This window comes from Capricornis sumatraensis, chromosome 8 (genome assembly GCF_032405125.1).
Source record: "Capricornis sumatraensis isolate serow.1 chromosome 8, serow.2, whole genome shotgun sequence".
Lineage (NCBI taxonomy): Eukaryota > Metazoa > Chordata > Mammalia > Artiodactyla > Bovidae > Capricornis > Capricornis sumatraensis.
This window is the reverse complement of record NC_091076.1, coordinates 60,597,274-60,617,519: the sequence shown is the minus strand read 5'-3', so window position 1 is coordinate 60,617,519 and position 20,246 is coordinate 60,597,274. Positions and strand designations below refer to the sequence as shown.

General features: G+C 39.9%; 1 protein-coding gene across 1 annotated transcript; it reads right to left on the bottom strand.

Moving 5' to 3' along the window:
- Positions 1–8,931: 8,931 nt before the first annotated feature.
- SMG8 (SMG8 nonsense mediated mRNA decay factor) lies at positions 8,932–13,907 on the bottom strand. Its single transcript, XM_068978552.1, has 4 exons — positions 12,143–13,907; positions 11,415–11,560; positions 9,960–10,832; positions 8,932–9,340 (listed from the first exon to the last, which is right to left on the bottom strand). Exons 1-4 carry the CDS (start codon positions 13,905–13,907, stop codon positions 9,143–9,145), a joined length of 2,982 nt encoding a protein of 993 aa, XP_068834653.1. The 3' UTR covers positions 8,932–9,142.
- Positions 13,908–20,246: the final 6,339 nt, after the last annotated feature.

Sequence of the window (20,246 nt, the reverse complement as noted above, 5' to 3'; positions counted from 1 at the left end):
CAGGAGACCTGGATTGGTTCCTGGGTCAGGAAGATCCCCTGGAAAAGGGAATGGCAACCCACTCCAGTGTTCTTGCTTCAGAATCCCACGGACAGAGGAGCCTGGTAGGCTATAGTCCATGGGGTTGCAAAGAGTCTGACATGACTGAGCAACTAACACTTTCACTTTATATAAACAGACTAACTAAAAAAAAAACCCCAAAGTCTATTTTAAAAAGACCGCAGAAAGATACAAGAGGAAAGGTGCAAGCCAAATCTACAAAGCTGCTGCATGTCCTAGTGTTTACCACAGGTAAACATACTACATGCGTGAGTGTAAGTCACTTCAGTGTGTGCAACCCTGTGACCCTATGGACTGTAGCCTGCCAGGCTCTTCTGTCCATGAGATTCTCCAGGCAAGAATACTGGAGTGGGTTGCTGTGCCCTCCTCCAGGGGGTCTTCCCCACCCAGGGATTGAACCCATGTCTCTTACGTCTACCTGCATTGGCAGGTGGATTCTACCTGGGAAGCCCAGTATGTATACTAGGCACTGTGTGAGTGAGTGAGTGAAGTCGCTCAGTCGTGTCCGACTCTTTGCGACCCCGTGGACTGTATGTAGCCCACCAGGCTCTTCTGTGCATGGATTCTCCAGGCAAGAATACTGGAGTGGGTTGCCATTTCCTTCTCCAGGGGATCTTCCCAACCCAGGGATCGAACCCAGGTCTCCTGCATTGTAGGCAGATGCTTTAACCTCTGAGCCACCAGGGAAGCCCCTGACTATAAAAGGTAGGACTAAAACTAACCAAGACTCCCAAACTATTAGTATTATGGGATACTTTTTAAAAATACGTTTAAGATAAATTATCATCAAGAATTCATCTATTAGGTGCTTTATGTATACTCCTTCAATCCTCATAACCACCTTTTGCGATAAATAATAATTATTACCATTCTCGAGAAAATAATACTCAAGGATAAGTAAACTGTCAGTTTTCTTTTAAGCGCTAAGAATTTCTTAAATTCTCAAGCCAATTCTTTTTGGCTTCAATCTACTATAGTGCTGTTTTATGCAGAAGAAAATATGGAACAAGAGAGGGTACAAGAATATAACGCTCAACAGTTTGAGAGAGAATCAAGATTTATACTCTTAAAATACACTAAGATGTTTAAGACTTTCCTGGTGGTCCAGTGGTTAAGAATCCACCTGTCAATGCTGGGGACACAGGTTTGATACCTGGTCTGGGTAGACTCCCCATACTTCAGAGCAACTAAGCCCATGAGCCACAGCTTTTAAGCCTGAATGTAGCAACTACTGAAGCTCATGGACCTAAAGCCTGTGCTCCGCAACGAGAGAAGCCCGTGCGCTGCAACTAGACAGCAGCCCCTGTTCACCACAACTAGAGAAAGCCTGCTTGCAGACTTACTTAATAATACATAATAAAACAAGTTTTATATAATACAAAAATATAATAAATAAGTTATATATAATAAATAAATAAGTTAAAAAAAAAAAGATGTTTGAAGAGTATCATACCTCATTTTTCTGACAGCAAAAACTCACCCATTCACAAGTCTTAAGACCAGAGTCAAATATTCAGTTGGAGAAATTGACATGCTATTTTTATTCTTACGTTTTCTACGAAGGCATAACATAGGAAGAGTACAACTTTGAAATCAGAGTTCTCAATTTCAATTCTGACTTTGCTACTCCCTAGGTATATGATCTTGAACAAAATTATTTAATCGCTTCAGGTTTTAATTTCCTGATAATATGGATGATATCTATCTTCAACACTTTGAGGATCAGAGGCAATGTATGCAAAATGCTTATTAAGTTACCTAATGAATGGATATTCACGAAATAGCTATTACATATCATTCAGTACACTGTTGCTGCTGCTGCTGCTAAGTCGCTTAAGTCATGTCCGACTCTGTGCGACCCTATAGATGGCAGCCCACCAGGCTCTCCTGTCCCTGGGATTCTCCAGGCAAGAATACTGGAGTGGGTTGCCATTTCCTTCTCCAACGCATGAAAAGTGAAAAATGAAAAGTCAAAGTGAAGTCGCCCAGTCGTGTCCGACTCTTAGCGACCCCAGGGATGGCAGCCCACCAGGCTCCTCTGTCCATGGGATTTTCCAAGCAAGAGTACTGGAGTGGGGTGCCATTGCCTTCTTCCATTCAGTACACAGTGGTTATTATTATTTTATTGTTATAAATCATGCTTCTCTAGTTCCATTTTTCTAATTTTATTTCCTGTTTCTTTATAGTCTTTTTTAGTCTTTAATTTTTTAACCTAAGAAACACATTCACTGCTTAAGTAGTGCAGGAGAATCTTAAAGTAAACAAACATGGGAAACCATTTAAAAATCAGATTAATTTACTTTATAGGCTTTATCATGCTGCTGCTAAGTCACTTCAGTCATGTCCGACTCTGTGCGACCCCATAGACAGGAACCCACCAGGCTCCCCGATCCCTGGGATTCTCCAGGCAAGAACACTGGAGTGGGTTGCCATTTCCTTCTCCAATGCATGAAAGTGAAAAGTGAAAGTGAAGTCACTCAGTCATGTCTGACTCTTAGTGACCCTATGGACTGCAGCCTACCAGGCTCCTCCATCCATGGGATTTTCCAGGCAAGAGTACAGGAGTGGGGTGTCATTGCCTTCTCCACAAGCTTTATCATGGTAGTCCTTTAAACAGTAAGCACTCTTGAATAAAATATGATTTACTTCCTAAAAATTTGAATCCTATACAACTTTTCAAGGACACACCAAAAGACATACAATAGGTTGAAGGATGCCCTTCTGTCCTAGTGAGTCTTAAAAAAAGGAATCAATTTGAAACATCTGCTGATATCTCAGAAAATCTACTAAGCAAAAGATAATGCAAATGCTGATACAGAAGAAATATAATTTCTTTAATAAAACGATAACTTTTGAAGTTTGCTGAAGTAAGGTTTGTATGACTAAAGAGAAAGGTAGTAAGCAATACAGATAGCATAGTCCACATTTCTCTAAGGCAACACCCTGTAAACCTATTTATGGACAAAAACAAGCATGAAAAAGTGCAGCAAATAAGCAAGTTATAAGTACAAACAGCATAAAAATCTTGCATTTACTAAGTGAAAGAGAAAGACAAATACCATATGATATCGCTTACAAGGCTTCCCTTTTGGCTCAGCTGGTAAAGAATCTGCCTGCAATGTGGGAGATCTGGGATTGATCGCTGGGTTGGGAAGATCCCCCGGAGAAGGGAAAGGCTACCCACTCCAGTATTCTGGCCTAGAGAATTCCATGGACTGTACAGTCCATAGGGTCACAAACAGTTGGACACGACTGAGTAACTTTCACTTTCATACTATACACACTATCACTTACAAATGGAATGCTTTCTATGCAGTACTTGGATGCAATCTCAAAAACGACAGAATGATCTCTGTTCTTTTCCGAGGCAAACCGTTCAGTATCACAGTAATCCAAGTCTATGCCTCAACCAGTAATGCTGAAGAAGCTGAACAGTTCTAATGAAGACCTACAAGACCTTCTAGAACTAACACCCAAAAACGATGTCCTTTTCATTATAGGGGACTGGAATGCAAAAGTAGGAAGTCAAACATGGACTGGCGATTCAATTCTTAGATGTTATGGGGAGGGAGGGGAGGGGGGCTCATGTTTGGGAACACATGTAAGAATTAAAGATTTTAAAATTTAAAAAAAAATTAAAAAATTAATAAAAAAAAAATTAGAAGGAAAAAAAAAAAAGTAGGAAGTCAAGAGATACCTGGAGTAACAGGCAAATTTGGCCTTGGAGTACAAAAAAAAGCAGGTCAAATGCTAAGAATTTTGCCAAGAGAACGCACTGGTCATAGCAAACACCTTTTTCCAACAACACAAGAGAAGACTCTACGTATGGACATCACCAGATGGTCAATACCAAAATCAGATTGATTATATTATTTGCAGCTGAAGATAGAGAAGCTTTATACAGTCAGCAAAAACAAGACCAGGAGCTGACTGGGGCTCAGATCATGAACTCGTTGCCAAATTCAGACTTAAATTGAAGAAAGTAGGGAAAACCATGAGACCGTTCAGGTATGACCTAAATCAAATCCCTTACGATTATACAGTGGAAATGATAAATAGATTCAAGGGATTAGATCTGATAAGAGTGCCTGAAGAACTATGGATGGAGGTTTGTGACATTGTACAAGAGGCAGTGATCAAGACCATCCCCAAGAAAAAGAAATGCAAAAAGGCAAAATGGTTGTCTGAGGGGGCCTTACAAGTAGCTGAGAAAAGAAGAGAAGTGAAAGGCAAAGGAGAAAAGGAAGGATATGTCCATTTGAATGCAGAGTTTCAAAGAATAGCAAGGAGAGATGAGACAGCCTTCCTCAGTGATCAAGGGAAAGAAATAGAGGAAAACAACAAAATGGGAGACTAGAGATCTCGTCAAGAAAATTAGAGATACCAAGGGAGCATTTCATGGAAAGATGGGCACAGTAAAGGACAGAAATGGTATGGACCTAACAGAAACAGAGGATATTAAGAAGAGGTGGCAACAATACACAGAAGAACTATACATGACCCAGATAACCATGATGGTGTGATCACCCACCTAGAACTAGATATCCTGGCATGTGATGTCAAGTGGGCCTTAGGAAGCATCACTATGAACAAATCCAGTTGAACTATTTCAAATCCTAAAAGATGATGCTGTTAAACTGCCACACTCAATATGCCAGCAAATTTGAAAAACTCAGCAGTGGCCACAGGACTGGAAAAGGTCAGTTTTCATTCCAGTCTTGCAGAAAGGCAATGCCGAAGAATGCTCAAACTACTGCACAATTGCACTCATCTCACATGCTAGCAAAGTAATGCTCAAAATTCTCCAAGCCAGACTTCAACAGTATGTGAACCATAAACTTCCAGATGTTCAAGCTGGATTTAGAAAAGGCAGAGGAACCAGAGATCAAATTGCCAACATCCGCTGGATCATAGAAAAAGCAAGAGTTTCAGAAAAACATCTATTTCTGCTTTATTGATTATGCCAAAGATCTTCATGACCCAAATAATCACGAAGGTGTGATCACTCACTCACCTAGAGCTGGACGTTCTGGAATGTGAAGTCAAGTGGGCCTTAGGAAGCATCACTACGAACAAAGCTAGTGGAGGTGATGGAATTCCAGTTGAGCTATTTCAAATCATGAAAGATGATGCTGTGAAAATGCTGCACTCAACATGTCAGCAAATTTGGAAAACGCAGCAGTGGCCACAGGACTGGAAAAGGTCAGTTTTCATTTCAATCCCAAAGAAAGGTAATGCCAAAGAATGTTCAAACTACCACACAATTGTACTCATCTCACACGCTATTAAAGTAATGCTCAAAATTCTCCAAGCCAGACTTCAGCAATGTGACTTCAGAATCGTGAACTTCCAGGATGTTCAAGCTATTTTTAGAAAAGGCAGAGGAACCAGAGATCAAATTGGCAACATCCATTGGATCGTAGAAAAAGCAAGAGAGTTCCAGAAAAACATCTATTTCTGCTTTCTTGACTATGCCAAAGCCTTTGACTGTGTGGATCACAATAAACTGCGGAAAATTCTGAGAGAGATGGGAATACCAGACCACCTGACCTGCCTCTTGAGAAACCTGTATACAGGTCAGGAAGCAACAGTTAGAACTGGACATGGAAAAACAGACTGGTTCCAAATAGGCAAAGAAGTACTTCAAGGCTGTATATTGTCACCCTGCTTATTTAACTTTTATGCAGAGTACATCATGAGAAACACTGGGCTGGAGGAAGCACAAGCTGGAATCAAGATTGCTGGGAGAAATATCAATAACCTCAGATATGTAGATGACACCACCCTTATGGCAGAAAGTGAAGAACTAAAGAGCCTTTTGATGAATGTGAAAGAGAAAAGTGAAAAAGTTGGCTTAAAGCTCAACATTCAGAAAACGAAGATCATGGCCTCTGGTGCCATCACTTCATGGCAAATAGATGGGGAAACAGTGGACACAGTGTCAGACTTTCTTTTTCTCGGCTCCCAAATCACTGCAGATGGTGACTGCAGCCATGAAAGTAAAAGATGCTTGCTCCTTGGAAGGAAAGTTATAACCAACCTAGATAGCATATTAAAAAGCAGAGACATTACTTTGCCAACAAAGGTTCATGTAGTGAAGGCTATGGTTTTTCCAGTAGTCATGTATGGATGTGAGAGTTGGACTAAAAAGAAAGCTGAGCGCCGAAGAATTGATGCTTTTGAACTGTGGTGTTGGAGAAAACTCTTGAGAGTCCCTTGGACTGCAAGGAGCTCCAACCAGTCCATCCTGAAGGAGATCAGTTCTGGGTGTTCTTAGGAGGGACTGATGTTGAAGTTAAAACTCCAATACTTTGGCCACCTCATGCAGAGAGTTGACTCATTTGAAAAGACCCTGATGCTGGGAAAGATTGAGGCTGGGAAGAGAAGGGGACGACAGATGATGAGATGGTTGGATGGCATCACTGACTCAATGGACATGAGTTTGAGCAAGCTCTGGGAGTTGGTGATGGACAGGGAGGCCTGGTGTGCTGCATGATGTTGCAAAGAGTCCATGGGGTCGCAAAGAGTGGGACACGACTAAGCAACTGAACTGAAATGAAGAAATGGAATCTAAAACATGATACAATGAACTTATTTACAAAACAGAAATAAACTCACAGATATAGAAAACAAATTTATGGTTACCAAAGAGGTAAGGGTGTACAAGAAGAATAAACTAGGAGTTTGGAATTAGCAGATACAAACTGCTATATATAAAATAGAGACTTCCCTGGAGGTGCAATGGTTAGGATTCTGCACCGGCTGCCGGGGTTCAATCTCTGGTCAGGGAACTAAGCAAAATCCCACAAGCCTTGTGGACAAACCTTGTGGTGCAGCCAAAAAAAAAAGCAACAACAGATAAACAAGAAGGCATAGCACCAAGGACTATTTCAATATCCTATAATAAACCATAATGGACAAGAATGCAAAAAAGAATATACACATACATTGACATATACACACATATATATAACTCTTTGCTGTACACCAGAATCTAACACATTATAAATACTTTAAATAAAGATTTGTATTTAAAAATGCTACAGAAATTCAAATTAGGGTTGCCTCTGTAACCAAATGTAATCAAGGAAAATCACTTTCTAATTTAAGCAGTAAAGTCGTTCAGTGTAGAATGACATTAGCAAGGAGACAAAGCAAAAAAGTCAGAGGTTTGCTCTTCTGAAACCTATTTGTTCTCATAAAGTACTTTTTTAAGTTCCTTTGACCTACAAGTTTACACAACCTAAGTAAAAGTCTTTTTTTAATAGCCTCTAAGTCAAGTCTTAGAACAATGGGCTTCCCTAGTGGTTTGGATGGCAAAGAATCTGCCTGCAATGAGGAGATCTGGGTTTGATCCCTGGGTTGGGAAGATCCCTGAGGGAAGGGAATCGCTACCCACTCCAGTATTCTTGTGTGAAGAATTCCATGGACAGAGGAGCCTGGCAGGTTACAGTCCATGGGGTTGCAGAGTCAGTCACGACAGAGTGACTAACACTTACTTACTTACAGAACAATCTAGCCATATTTCTCAAATGCAACAACCAAGAACTACAATTAATACAACAGTAGTTGGGATTTTTAAAACTGATATAAAAAGAATGAATGAATAAGGGAAAAGGATGAAAAATAAGGACGGGATGAAAAAATGTAGACTAACTTTCATATTGGCTCAGATTCTCCCCCTAACAAAACTACAGTAAAATAGGTATAAAAAGACACCTAATTAATTACAGTTTTAAATTGGCTGCTAGTTATATGTTTTTCTCTATAGGTTTGAAAATTTAAGATATAATCTAATCAAAACCTAAGTAACTGTTTTATGCTGGTCTGGTAGCAAGACGTGTTAATCAAATACTACACTTCATATACAGTATTAAAAACTCCAATTCTATTTGCTCAGTATTTCAAAACCAACGTGTCTAAGAAAATATAATCAATTACACTAGAATTTTGGTATACTAACTTATTTTGCACAACTTACCTAGTGATACGTCAGTGTCACTATTTTGATGGTGAAAGTTAATATTGATATGAACTGATAGAATTTGTATCACTTAGCAAACTGTTTCACAGTACAGCAATTTCCAATGAATAAAATGTGTACTAATGTTTTGGATAAACAGGTTTTAGTTATTTAAAACTTAATTTAAACATGGTATCTCAGACTTCCCTGGTGGCACAGTGGATAAGAATTCATCTGCCAGCACAGGGGACACTAATTTGATCCTGGTCGGGGAAAATCCCAAGTCACTGAACAACTAAGCCCGTGGCCACAACCACTAAGACCGTGTTCTGGAGCCCAAGAGCTGCAAACACTGAGCCCACAAGCCACAACTACTAAAGCCCACAGGCCTAGAGCCTGTGCTCCACAAGAGAAGCCACTGCAAGGAAGACTTGCCCCACCTCGCCACACGAGAGAAAGCTCTCGCAAAAGCACTAAAAACAAAGCACTAAAAAAGCCCAGCACAGCCAAAAATAAATAAATAAAACAAAAAAAAAATTTTTTTTTAAATATGGTATTTCATCAGTCCAAGAATAAAACGGTGAGAACAAAGCAATGTAACTCAGGCACCAAAACTATGAGCCAAACAATATAGGGAATTTTTTGCAATGAAGTACTCATACAATTACCAGATAACCTACTAGATCATCTTGTTCTGAAGATGATTTCAGGAGCAGTATTTTAACGAAAATCCCAGCTAAAACATCATTTTATTAAAAAAAAAAAAAAAAACTAAACAAAACAAACCTCTGGCTCAACATGATAATGCAATATTCAGTTATAACAGAAGTTATTTTTTATTATGGACAGTAAAACAGAAACAAGAAAATAGAGGTATCAACCATGTATTTTATGTCCTTTTCTAGAATAAACAATGTTTATTAAGAAGTTATACCCCCATTTACAATAAATATCAACAATATCACGAAACAGTGGAACAATTACTGTCCAAATACTGAACTTCTGTAACAAAACATATTTTGGGCTCAAGAAAACACAGTATTACACACCAAAAAAGATCCTGTACACACAAAAACCAAAACCCAGCTCAAATTCAAGACTGTACTGGCTGGAAAACACTTATTGTGTTACTGCTTTAAGAACCCCACGGAGCACCTTGTAACTCATCAATTGCACGTTTTCCTTCGGAGGGAAACAAGGTCCTCTCTCAGTCACGTAGGCGTAAGGAAACCTCAAAACCCAGAGGCCATCAGGTGGGAGAGTGATTTCTTGCTTTTCTGGGTAGAATACTGGACATGGTGGTGGGCCTGGCTGAACCTGAAAAACATAGGTTATATGATTATTTTAACATTTTTCAAGAAGAAACATCTGAAAGGGACTTCTCTGGTGACCCAGTGGTTAAGAATCTGCCTTGCAAAGCAGGGGATAAGGGCTGTATCCCTCACTGGGGAACTAAGATCTCACATGCCATGGGGCAATTAAACCCTTGTACTGCAACTAGGTAGACTATGAGCTGCAACCAAGACTCCATGCAGCTAAATAAATAAAAAAAAGAAAAAAAATCTTAAAAAAAAAAAAAAGACACCTGAAAGGTTAAGTGCCTAAACCAAGGATAGGTTCAAAGAGCACATAAGCAGGTACAACTCCTAACTTCAATCATATCTGATATTACATTAAATAACCACAAATATTATCCTGCTTTTCTACAGATTTTTAGTTTCAAGTTCTGCCTCTAACTAAATGATGTGAATTGATGGTGTGAACTGATTAACACACCTACAATTTATTTTTTAAGAAACAGAAATTAGTTATTAATGTAAGAGGTATTTAAAATTAAGACCTGTTTAATTAGTTTGATACCCTGTACTTTTTTTCAAACAATCAGAACAAACAACAAATATGACTGGCTAACAACACAAAAAGCTGTATTTCTTACCTGAGGCATTAAGATTATCTGCAAAGGAGCATCAGGAACCACAACAAAAAGCCTCATAAGTTGAGCATAATGTGGTTTTAGCCCTCTACCCTGAGAGGATGACAGAATATACAAGGGCATATCACTATTCAGGGCTTTTAAAGCTGATTCCTTGGGTCCACTTCCCATTACTTTCATTACTTTGTCAGGACCTGAGCACATAAATCTTCGACCTCGAGAGTCTTCGTATTCAAAGCCCACAAATGCTCGCGCTATGTCATCTCGCCGTCTTCCTCTGCCCATGACAACTGCACTTCTCTTACCAGGAACAGCCTTATTTGGAGCAGGCCAAGAATTCGTGTCTAAGTCTCCTTCATCTTCAGCTCTAGTCCTGATGACAATGTCCCAAGGCATAAGATAGTTTGTTCCTGGAATGAAGCCCTGTTGGTCCAAACCAGTATGAAAGTTGTAAGATTTAGCAGGGCCTAGTTTAACCAAAGACCAGCTGGAGAATTTGGGTAGGAGACCTTTGGGGCAATTTGAATGAAGCATGCCTGGGAGATATTCAACTGTGGATGCCTGCCGATCAACCAAGTTTGGTCTCTTCTCAGTTTTTACTTCACCTTGACCATGAACTTCTGGATTATCTCCTCCTGCTTGTGGATCAGCTGGATAGGTACCTAAACTATCGGTGGATTGGCCTAAACTCAAAGCTAAACTCAGGCTTGTGCTCTCTCCTTGGGTTTGAGGTTCTTTCTCTTTAAGTTTATCAGCATCAGCATCGGGGGGAGCAGGAGATGATTCGTTTTTGGCAGGAGCAGGATCTGGAGTACTTGGTTCAAATACTGGGAAATTGATGTGATCCAATTTTCCACAACATTTTTCTTCCAGAAGCTATAGAGGAAGGAAAAAAACAAATAAATCCTGTGAACCTTTCATCGAAAGCAAACATTCTTGGACTTCCCTGGTGGCACAGTGGATAAGAATCTACCTGCCAGTGTAGGGGATATGAGTTCAATCCCTGGTTTGGGAAGATTCCACATGCCGTGGAATCTAAGCCCGTGTGTCACAACTACTGAGTCCGTGTGCTGCAGTTACTGAAGCCTGTGTACCTACAGCCTGTGCACCGCAGCAAGAGAAGCCACCACAATGAGAAGCCCGAGCACCACAACGAAGCGTAGCAGCCACTCACTGCAACTAGAGAAAGCCTGCGCAAAGCAACGAAGATCCAGGGCAGCCAAAAATAAATAAAAGAAAACAACACATTCTTCACACTAAAAAGCAAGAATCAACAGTTAATGGGTAGGCAAATAAGTACATATATAAAGAATTTTCTCATCACATATCACACTGCAAGTGACACTGACTTATCTATTATTAGACATTTTGCTTCTGAAAAGATACATTTTACTCAGATGGTAGTTAGCAAAAGAGAGAGACAGAGAGAAGAGGAAGAAAAAAAAATGCAGAATCTACCTGATAAAAGTCATAGTTAGCTGCCTTGATATCAAAGGGATCGTCTCGGGGTGCCTGTTTCCTTCCACAGTTACAGGCACCAGTGGATCGAGCTCGGCTATTGTGATACAGCACAGGAGGATTTCTATCAGCCTCTGGTTTTTCTCCTGGAAAATATTAGTCACTATTAATTTTACACACAATGCAGACCCACATTTATTCTGCATTCAATTGTACCTAACCCTCAAATTTCTCCAGAGTTCTTTGGAAATAAGGAGGGGAAAAAACACCTCAACACCCACACACACCCACACCCACAAACACTTGATTAAACACACCTGACAGAAGAAGCAAGTGGAAATATATGGAAATAAAACATACTTTAAATATAACCTTCTAGAATTTCTAAGTAAAGTTTATCACCATCATAGTGACCATACAACTCATTCTGTTCATTTTAGTTAAACAAATGTTCCAAAGTAAAAACATTAAAATGAAATTCCTGAAACTCTGTATTATTTAACAGTTCTTTTTCACTAATACCTTAGGGTTCGTTCTTTAAATACAGTGTAATTAGCAGTCATAGCTGATTTTTCTTTTTCCAGCAGGTGAGGAAACTTAAATCTGATGCACCTAAATTTCTGTAGGGCTCTCTTTTTAAAATGTCAATACATAGGGAACAAACTGAAAACAAGAATACAAACACAGCCCCAAATTTTGACGTGAAATGCTAAGAAAACTTTAGCTACCTGATTTAGGTAAGGAGTGAAATTTATGTACACAGTGTTGATCAGTTAAACTCCTCTCCTCACAGAGCTGATGGCCATTGCTCCAAAACTTGTAGCAGTCTTCGTGTAACTGCATGGCATATTTGTGAAAGGCTGGACCCCTAGCATGTTGGCTGTACACTCGAAGAGCCTGGGCAAGCTGATTCTTGTGGACAGTCATTGTGTAATTATGAGGCAAATTTGACTGGTAGGCACTATGGGCCATCGGTAAAGCTTTTTGGCAACGGTTCTCTGAGAATTTTGTGTCAATATCCAAAAACCCTTCCAAGACTTTAATACTGCTTAGAATCTTAGATGTTAACTCCCCAGTGGGAGATGCTGGGTCCTCCTCTTTCCCATCAATAGCTACTTCATACAGTTTTGAAGCTGCTGAGATCCACTTCTGATAAGTAGGAAGTTCAAAATGGGAAGGCTGTGGGTTCCTGCCCACACTGTCATCAAAACCTTTCTTGCTTAGTACTAGCTCTACATGCTGCCATAGGAACTCTCGAAGCGTGAAATCCACTAGCTGCCCCGAAGAACTAGAACTGCCGGTGTCAGTGTGGAAAGAAAGCTGTTGTCTGCTGTGCTGCCTCATCACCTGGTATCGCCTGGACCCAGAAAGGGGTGCAGGGACCAACAAAGATTCAGGGTCTTTCACAGTACAATGACTCTTAAGTTGGTCCAGCAACATGCCTACTGGATCCTCCTCCTGGCTTCCGGGAACTATGTACACAAAAGCTTGATTGGCAGGTACAGTAAAGAGACAGTTGATACTCTGATTAGTCAAGACACGACTCTTCCGGAAGATTCTATAGATCTGGTCCTCCAGGGCATGCTGCAGTCTCCTTTTGGGAGAATGCTTCTTGGGCTTATCTGGATGAGCTGGGTCTTGGTTCCGAGGGGGTTCTACCTTGAGTGCTCCATTGAGTTGAAAAAGGAAAAGGAGTCTAGGTGGGCAAGGTCGGCAGTTTAGTTTCCAGTCTTTACCAACTGGACAATCCTTAATAGCTGTTTTGAGAAGGGGCAGTACTTTCTGTCTCAGTCCATCCAGGGCTCTGAATACTCGATCATAAGTGATGTCAAAGGAACAAGTGGGATGGACCAGAAGCAGTATGTGACAGACGGAGAAAAGGTAAAGGAGACTGAGGCACTGCAGCTTCTCTTGATGCTTCCAGAACTCGTGCGCTTCTGCATGAGGTAAAGAGAGGCCACCTCCAGCTTCCCCGCTCTGAAGGGCCCGACAAGCCCGCAGAAGCTGGGAATTGTCACAGATGGAAGTAAGAAGAAGGTACAGAACTTTGCTTTCCTGGTTGTAATAGGCTTGCAGAAGGCTATAATCCTGGGAACCTGGCTCAGTTCGGTTGCCTTCCGCGGCAGTTACACCTCCCCGAACTGGATCCCCGGCCCCGGTCCCAGCCCCAGGGTCTCCGGCTCCGCCAGCCTCCCCGACGGCCCCAGCCTCGGTCCTGATTCCAGGCCCCGAATCTCCAGGATCTTGGTGGCGAAAGAGGGGAAAGACCTGTCGGTCGCACACCGTGTTCACAAGTGAAAACTTCTCGGAATTCAGGCGCAGAGCCGTTTTGCCGAAGATTCCCACCACGCAGATCTCATCCTCCCGCCAAGGAGGCTCCGGTCCGCCAGCCGCGCTCCCACCACCCTCTGTAAGGGACCCCTCGGGACTCTCAGAGCTTGTCCAGGCTGAAGCGCCCATTAAAAGCTCTCTTAAGCTGACGGGACCCGCCATGGTGCTGAGGTAACTCGCGAGTTCTTCCGGTCCGTCCAGTAAACGCAACCGGCTCTCGTCCAGTGGTGAAATCCCTCCTCCGCGTCTTCAGTCCCTGCTTTCCTCTCACTTTAAGTTCCACCTCTTGCTTCTCCTGTCCTAGTTTTTCACCAAGGTTTTATCTAGTCCTACATCACTGCTGATTTAAGATTTTCCTTAATCGGAGACTCTAGGAATTGAAATGTCAGAAAAACACTTGTGAGCAATTAGGGTTTTTTGTTTGTTCTGCTTGATAGACAAAATGTTTAATGAGTTAAATGTTAGAAGTTGTAAAACACCTTAGTGAATAGAGTTGTGATTGTGACGATTCCAAACCGACAATAATTACATGTACGGTAAAGGCAGAAGCAGTGGTTTTGAAAGGGAATTATATTCATACTATGCTAGATTTATGTGAAATATTTATAAAGCATCTACAACAGTTTAATTGTTCTTACCATATTTAATCTCTTAATCGTTTTCTACATCATATTTTCTTTGACATACCACTACTCACCTCAAACTTTTTTTTTTCACTACCAGTAGTGGTTTTATTTTATTTTTATTGAAGTATAGTTGATTTCCAATGTTGCATTAGTTACAGGTTTACCGCAAAATGATTCAGTTTACATATTTTTTCTGATTCTTTTTCATTATAGCTTCCCTGGTGGCTCAGATGGTAGAGCATCTACCTATAATGCGAGAGACCCGAGTTTGATCCATCGAAGATCCTCTGGAGAAGGAAATGGCAACCCACTCCAGTACTCTTGCCTGGAAAATCCCATGGATGGAGGAGCCTGATGAGCTACAGTCCATGGGGTCGCAGAGTCGGAAAGGACTGAGCGACTTGTTTCACTTTTACATATTGTTTTCTGATTCTTTTCCATTATAGATTATTATAAGATATTGAATATAGTTCTCTGTGCTATACAGTAAATCCTTGTTTATCTACTTTACATATAGTAGTATCTGTTAATCCCATATTCCTAATTTATTCCCTCCCGCCCCCCACATCACCTTTGGTAACCATAGTTTGTTCTCTGTGTCTGTGAGGAGTCTGTTTCTGTTTTATAAATAAGGTCATTTGTATTATTTTTTAGATTCAACATATAAGTGTTAATGTTTGTCTTTTTCTGTCTGGCTTACTTCACTCAGTATGATAATCTCTAGATCTATCCATGTTACTGCAAATGACAATATTCCATTCTTTTTTATAGCCAAGTAATAGTCCATTTTATGTATGTATATATATACACACACACCTGATCTTTTTTATCCATTTCTCTGTTGATGGACTATTAGGTTGCTTGCATGTCTTGATAACTGCAAATAGTGCAGTTGGGGGTACATGTAACTTTTTGAATTAGTTTTGAATTAGAGTTTCCATCTTTTTCTGGATATGTGCCTAGAATTGGGATTACTGGGAGTTTTGTTTTTTTTTTAATCCCCACCCACCCTTCCTTCTTCCCCCTTGGAAATATTTTTAGTTTTTAAAGAAACTGCCATACTGATTTTCAATAGTAGCTGCACCAATTTTCATGTCTACCAATAGTGTAGGAGTATTCCCTACACACTCTAGTTTTTTTATTTTTATTTTTGGCCACACAGCATGTGGAATCTTAGTTCCCTGACCAGGGATCAAACCTGCATCCCCTGCAGTGGAAGCTCAGAATCTTAACCATTTGACTGCCAGGGAAGTCTCTATTATTTGTACACTCTTTGATGATGGCCATTCTGACTAGTGTGAGGCGATAACCTCATTGTAGTTTTGATTTGCATTTCTTTAATAATTAGCAATGTTGAGCATTTTGAAAGCAGTTAAATTTGTAGTTCACAAAATACAAAAATTCCACAGTGTCAAATGGCTCTATCAAAAGTAGACAAATAAGAATATTTTTCTTTAAGCTCTAGAACCTTGTTGTGCAAGGTGTAGTGCCAGTAGAGAGAGTGCATGCATGCTCAGCTGGGTCTGACTCTTTGCAACCCATGGATCATAGCCCACCAGGCTCTTCTGTCCATGGAATTTTCCAGGCAAGAATACTGGAGTGAGTTACCATTTCCTACTCTAGGAGATCTTCCCGACCTGGGATCGAACCACTGCTCCACCTGGGAAGCCCAGCAAAGTGTAGACTAAAGAAAGAACTTGTTAGAAATACAGACTCTTAGGTCCCACCCCAGACCTAGTAATCAGAACATGCATTTCAACTAAATCTAATAATTTGTACACAGTATAGTTTGAGAAGCACCACCTTAAAAACATCTTTCAAAGCAAGGTGAACAGATTTCTTTCTTGACTCATATCAGTGGAAAAAGAAAGCCAGTGATTTTGAAAGATTTGTGAGGTACAACAAAAAATTCTTAGGCTCAGAAGATTATACACCAAAATGTTTAAAACTTGTTGGGATTTATTGACTTTTAGAATTGATGCTTTTGAACTGTGGAGTTGGGGACGACTCTTGAGAGTCCCTTGGACTGCAAGGAGATCCAACCAGTCCATTCTAAAGGAGATCAGTCCTGGGTGTTCTTTGGAAGGAATGATGCTAAACCTGAAACTCCAGTACTTTGGCTACCTCATGCGAAGAGTTGACTCATTGGAAAAGACTGATGCTGGGAGGGATTGGGGGCAGGAGGAAAAGGGGACGACAGAGTATGAGATGGTTGGATGGCATCACTGACTCAATGGACATGAGTTTGAGTGAACTCCGGGAGCTGGTGATGGACAGGGAGGCCTGGGCGTGCTGCGATTCATGGGGTTGCACAATGAGTTGGACAATGAGCGACTGAACTGAACTGAACTGAGTGTTATAGCAAAAAATTTTAAAGCAGTTTTAGGGTTATAACAAAATTGAGCATAGAGAGCTTCCATATACCCTCTACACAGGCATATCTTTTTTACTATCAACACCAGGCTCCAGAGTGGTACATTTATTACAATATCTGAACCTACTTTGACAGATTATTATCACCCCCAAATCCATACATTAGGGTTTATTCTTGGTGTTGTACCTTCTGGGTTTGGACAAATGTAGGTTGTTTCTGCCATTTAAGAGTCTTATAGAAGTTTCAGTGCCCTAAAAATCCTATGTGCTCCACCTGTTCATCGCCCTCTTCCCCCAAACCCCTGATCTCTACTGTCTCCATAGTTTTGTCTTTCCCAGAATGTCATATAGCTGGAATCATACATACAGTGTGTAGCCTTTTCATATTGGCTTCCTCCACTTAGTAATATGCATCTAAGTTTATTCTATGTCTTTCATGATTTGCTAGCTCATTTCTTTTTAGTGCTGAATATTTCATTATTTGGATGTACCACAGTTTATCCATTCACCTACTGAAAGACATCTTAATTGCTTGCAAGTGTTGGAATTATGAATTAAGCTCCTGTAAATATTTGTATGCAGGTTTTTGGGTGAATATATTATTTATTGTTTTTTTATATTCTTATTTTTACATCTCTATTTTTGAATTTTTCTTTCTAATCTTAAAAGTTCTCTTGACAAGAAAAAAGCCTGTAACTATATGAGGTGACTGATGTTAACTAAATTTATTGTAGAAATCAGTTTGCAATAGATACATACATCAAACCATTATGTTGTATACCTTAAGCTAATATAAGGTCATATGTCAATTATATCTCAAGAAAACTAGGGGAAAAGAATTCTCAAAGCCCTTGGTCCTGGTGCTGATCTTTTTGATATATTAAGCTATATTGGGCTTCGGGAAATTCTTCTCAAGCAATACTTATTTGCTAACAAGAATTTAGAAAGGAGTGGAAGTGGGCTTTAAAAATTTTTGTCTGTTTGGTTTTTCACTTGTTTCCTTCTCTACTTCTATATGTCCAGATTCTCTCCCATTTCTAAAAGCCAACTAAAATAAGAAATTGTACATATTTATCCACATAAATTATGTTGTGATCCTCATCATGTACATTATTTGCTATGTTTAGTATGTGACTTTCCTGCTATAATATTAACAATTCTTTGACTTACAAATCCATAAAAAAATAGTATATATTAACCACATCACTTGTATAATTTCCCAAGTAAACAAAATGTTAAAAAACTAAGTTGAAAAGACTCCCTAGAAGGAGTTACAACTCTCATACTTTGCTGAAGGGACCATTGATTTGTACAACCACTTGGAATACTAGTTTGGCAGTATCTAGAAAACAGGCATGCTTTACCACCTAGCAGTTCCACTCCTAGACATACACATTCAAGTCACTCTTGCATAAATGTACATGTTCAAGAATGTTCAACGTGGCATGCATGGGGACTTCCCTGGTGGTCCAGTGGTTTAAGCCTCTGCATTTCCACTGCAGAGGGCATAGGTTCCACCCCTGGTCAAGGAAGTAAGATCCCACTTGTCTTGTGGCACAGCCAAATTTAAAGGAAAAAATTAAATAAATAAATCATAGCATTTAGGGATACATATTTAGGCCCAGCATATTTAGAGGGCAAAAGCAAAGAAAAACAAATAGATGAGTAGTTTTTTTTAAAAAGAACCCATTTTTGGCTTAAGCCTTTGGGTTTTTTTTGTTTGTTTGTTTTAATCAAAGAACATTTTTGGGTGCACTAGGTCTTCATTGCTGTGCCCAGGCTTCTCTTATTGTGGAGCACAGGCTCTAGATGTGCGGGCTTCAGAAGTTGCAGCGAATGGGTTGAGTAGCTGTGGCACCCAGCCTAAGTTGCTTTGCAGCACATGGGATTCCAGGGATGGAATCTGCGTAGCCTGCATTGGGAAGAGGATTCTCATCCACTGTACCACCAGGGAAGTCGAGTAGTAACTTCTTGAGGAAAGGTATTAACATAAGGGATGGAAACAGGTGGAACTTCTAGACACTTAAATGTCCCTTTCTTGGTGGTCCCATGAGTGTTTGATATTGTGTCTATTTATGTTTTATGTACTTCCCTGTATGTTATATTTCTAGTGAAAAATGTTAAAGAGAAAGACCAAAGTTTTGTATTGTTCTTTATTCAAAAACTGGATGCACCATGATTGTTCATATTCTCTGGTTGACATTCAGTCTCAAAATAAACAGTGGAAACATATGATCAGCAACAATTTAATGAAGCCGTAGCAGTTATTGGATTCTCAAATGGGTACAATATGAAACCTGTCATAAAAATTAGTAAAAGATACAAGATAGAACACATTTTAATACTGATACGATAGTAATAGCAGCTTTACAAATATTTAACCATAGGAGTCCTATAGCTTTTCAAAAAAATGAACCTTTATCTCACAAGAATGATAATCATTTAAATTGATACAGTACCCAATGGTTTATTAATATTATAAACATTATTAGATGTCCCATAGAATATTGTTACAAATACTCACCTGACTTCTCAGTGATCATTCCCTTTATTTTACTTAATATAAACATAGTAACAGGTTTAAAAAGTTTTTATTAGAAACAGATGTATTTCTTAACTTCAGTATCTGCTTAATTTTCATCCATAAATGTACTTGTGGGTCTCATCAAAACAAAACACTGTTTCCATATCTGCTTTCCGGCCTGGTGACTTTTCACAACCCTCTATTTGGTATCTCAAAGTTACATTTATCTGAGGGAATATAGGCATTTTGGCAAAATTAATAAAATATCTTTTTAGCCTAATCAGGGAATATTTCAGGGACATCATCTATGTAACTGCTTCCTGCCGGGTTAGAAAGTTCAGTGTAAAACTGACACTCCTTGATTCCCCTCTGTGAGGAGCCACTATCCGTATTTGGGAACTACAGTGGAAGTTATTAGCATCAGAGCTAATGCTGTGCCTTCAGAGTCTCACCCTAATGAGAGTTCCTCTTCTTTCGTGATATTTAGCACATTAGTGACAGGGATCTTGGCTGAAGCTACAGTAGTGTCTACTACTAAGCAGACATGACTGACAAAACCGGGGGCTCCCAGATATTGGCAACCTTGTAGGAGACTGACTGGTAGGGTTGCCAGATAAAACGTAGGATGTTCAGGTAAATTTGAAATTCAGAAAAACAATGATGTATTTTTTTAAGTATAAATATATAGAAGTGGTTTAGTTGCCAAGATGTGTCTGACTCTTGCAACCCCTTGGACTGTAGCCCCCCAGCTTCCTCTGTCCATGGGATTCTCCAGGCAAGAATACTGTAGTGGGTTGCCATTTTCTTCTCCAGGGGATCGTCCCGACCCAGGGATCGAACCTGGGTCTCCTGCATTACAGGCAGATTCTTTACCAACTGAGCTACAAGGGAAGCCCATGGCAATATTTAGGACATCGTTATACTTAAAAAATTACTCATCGTTTAATGGGTCATATATATGCTTAAGTTATTTGTTGT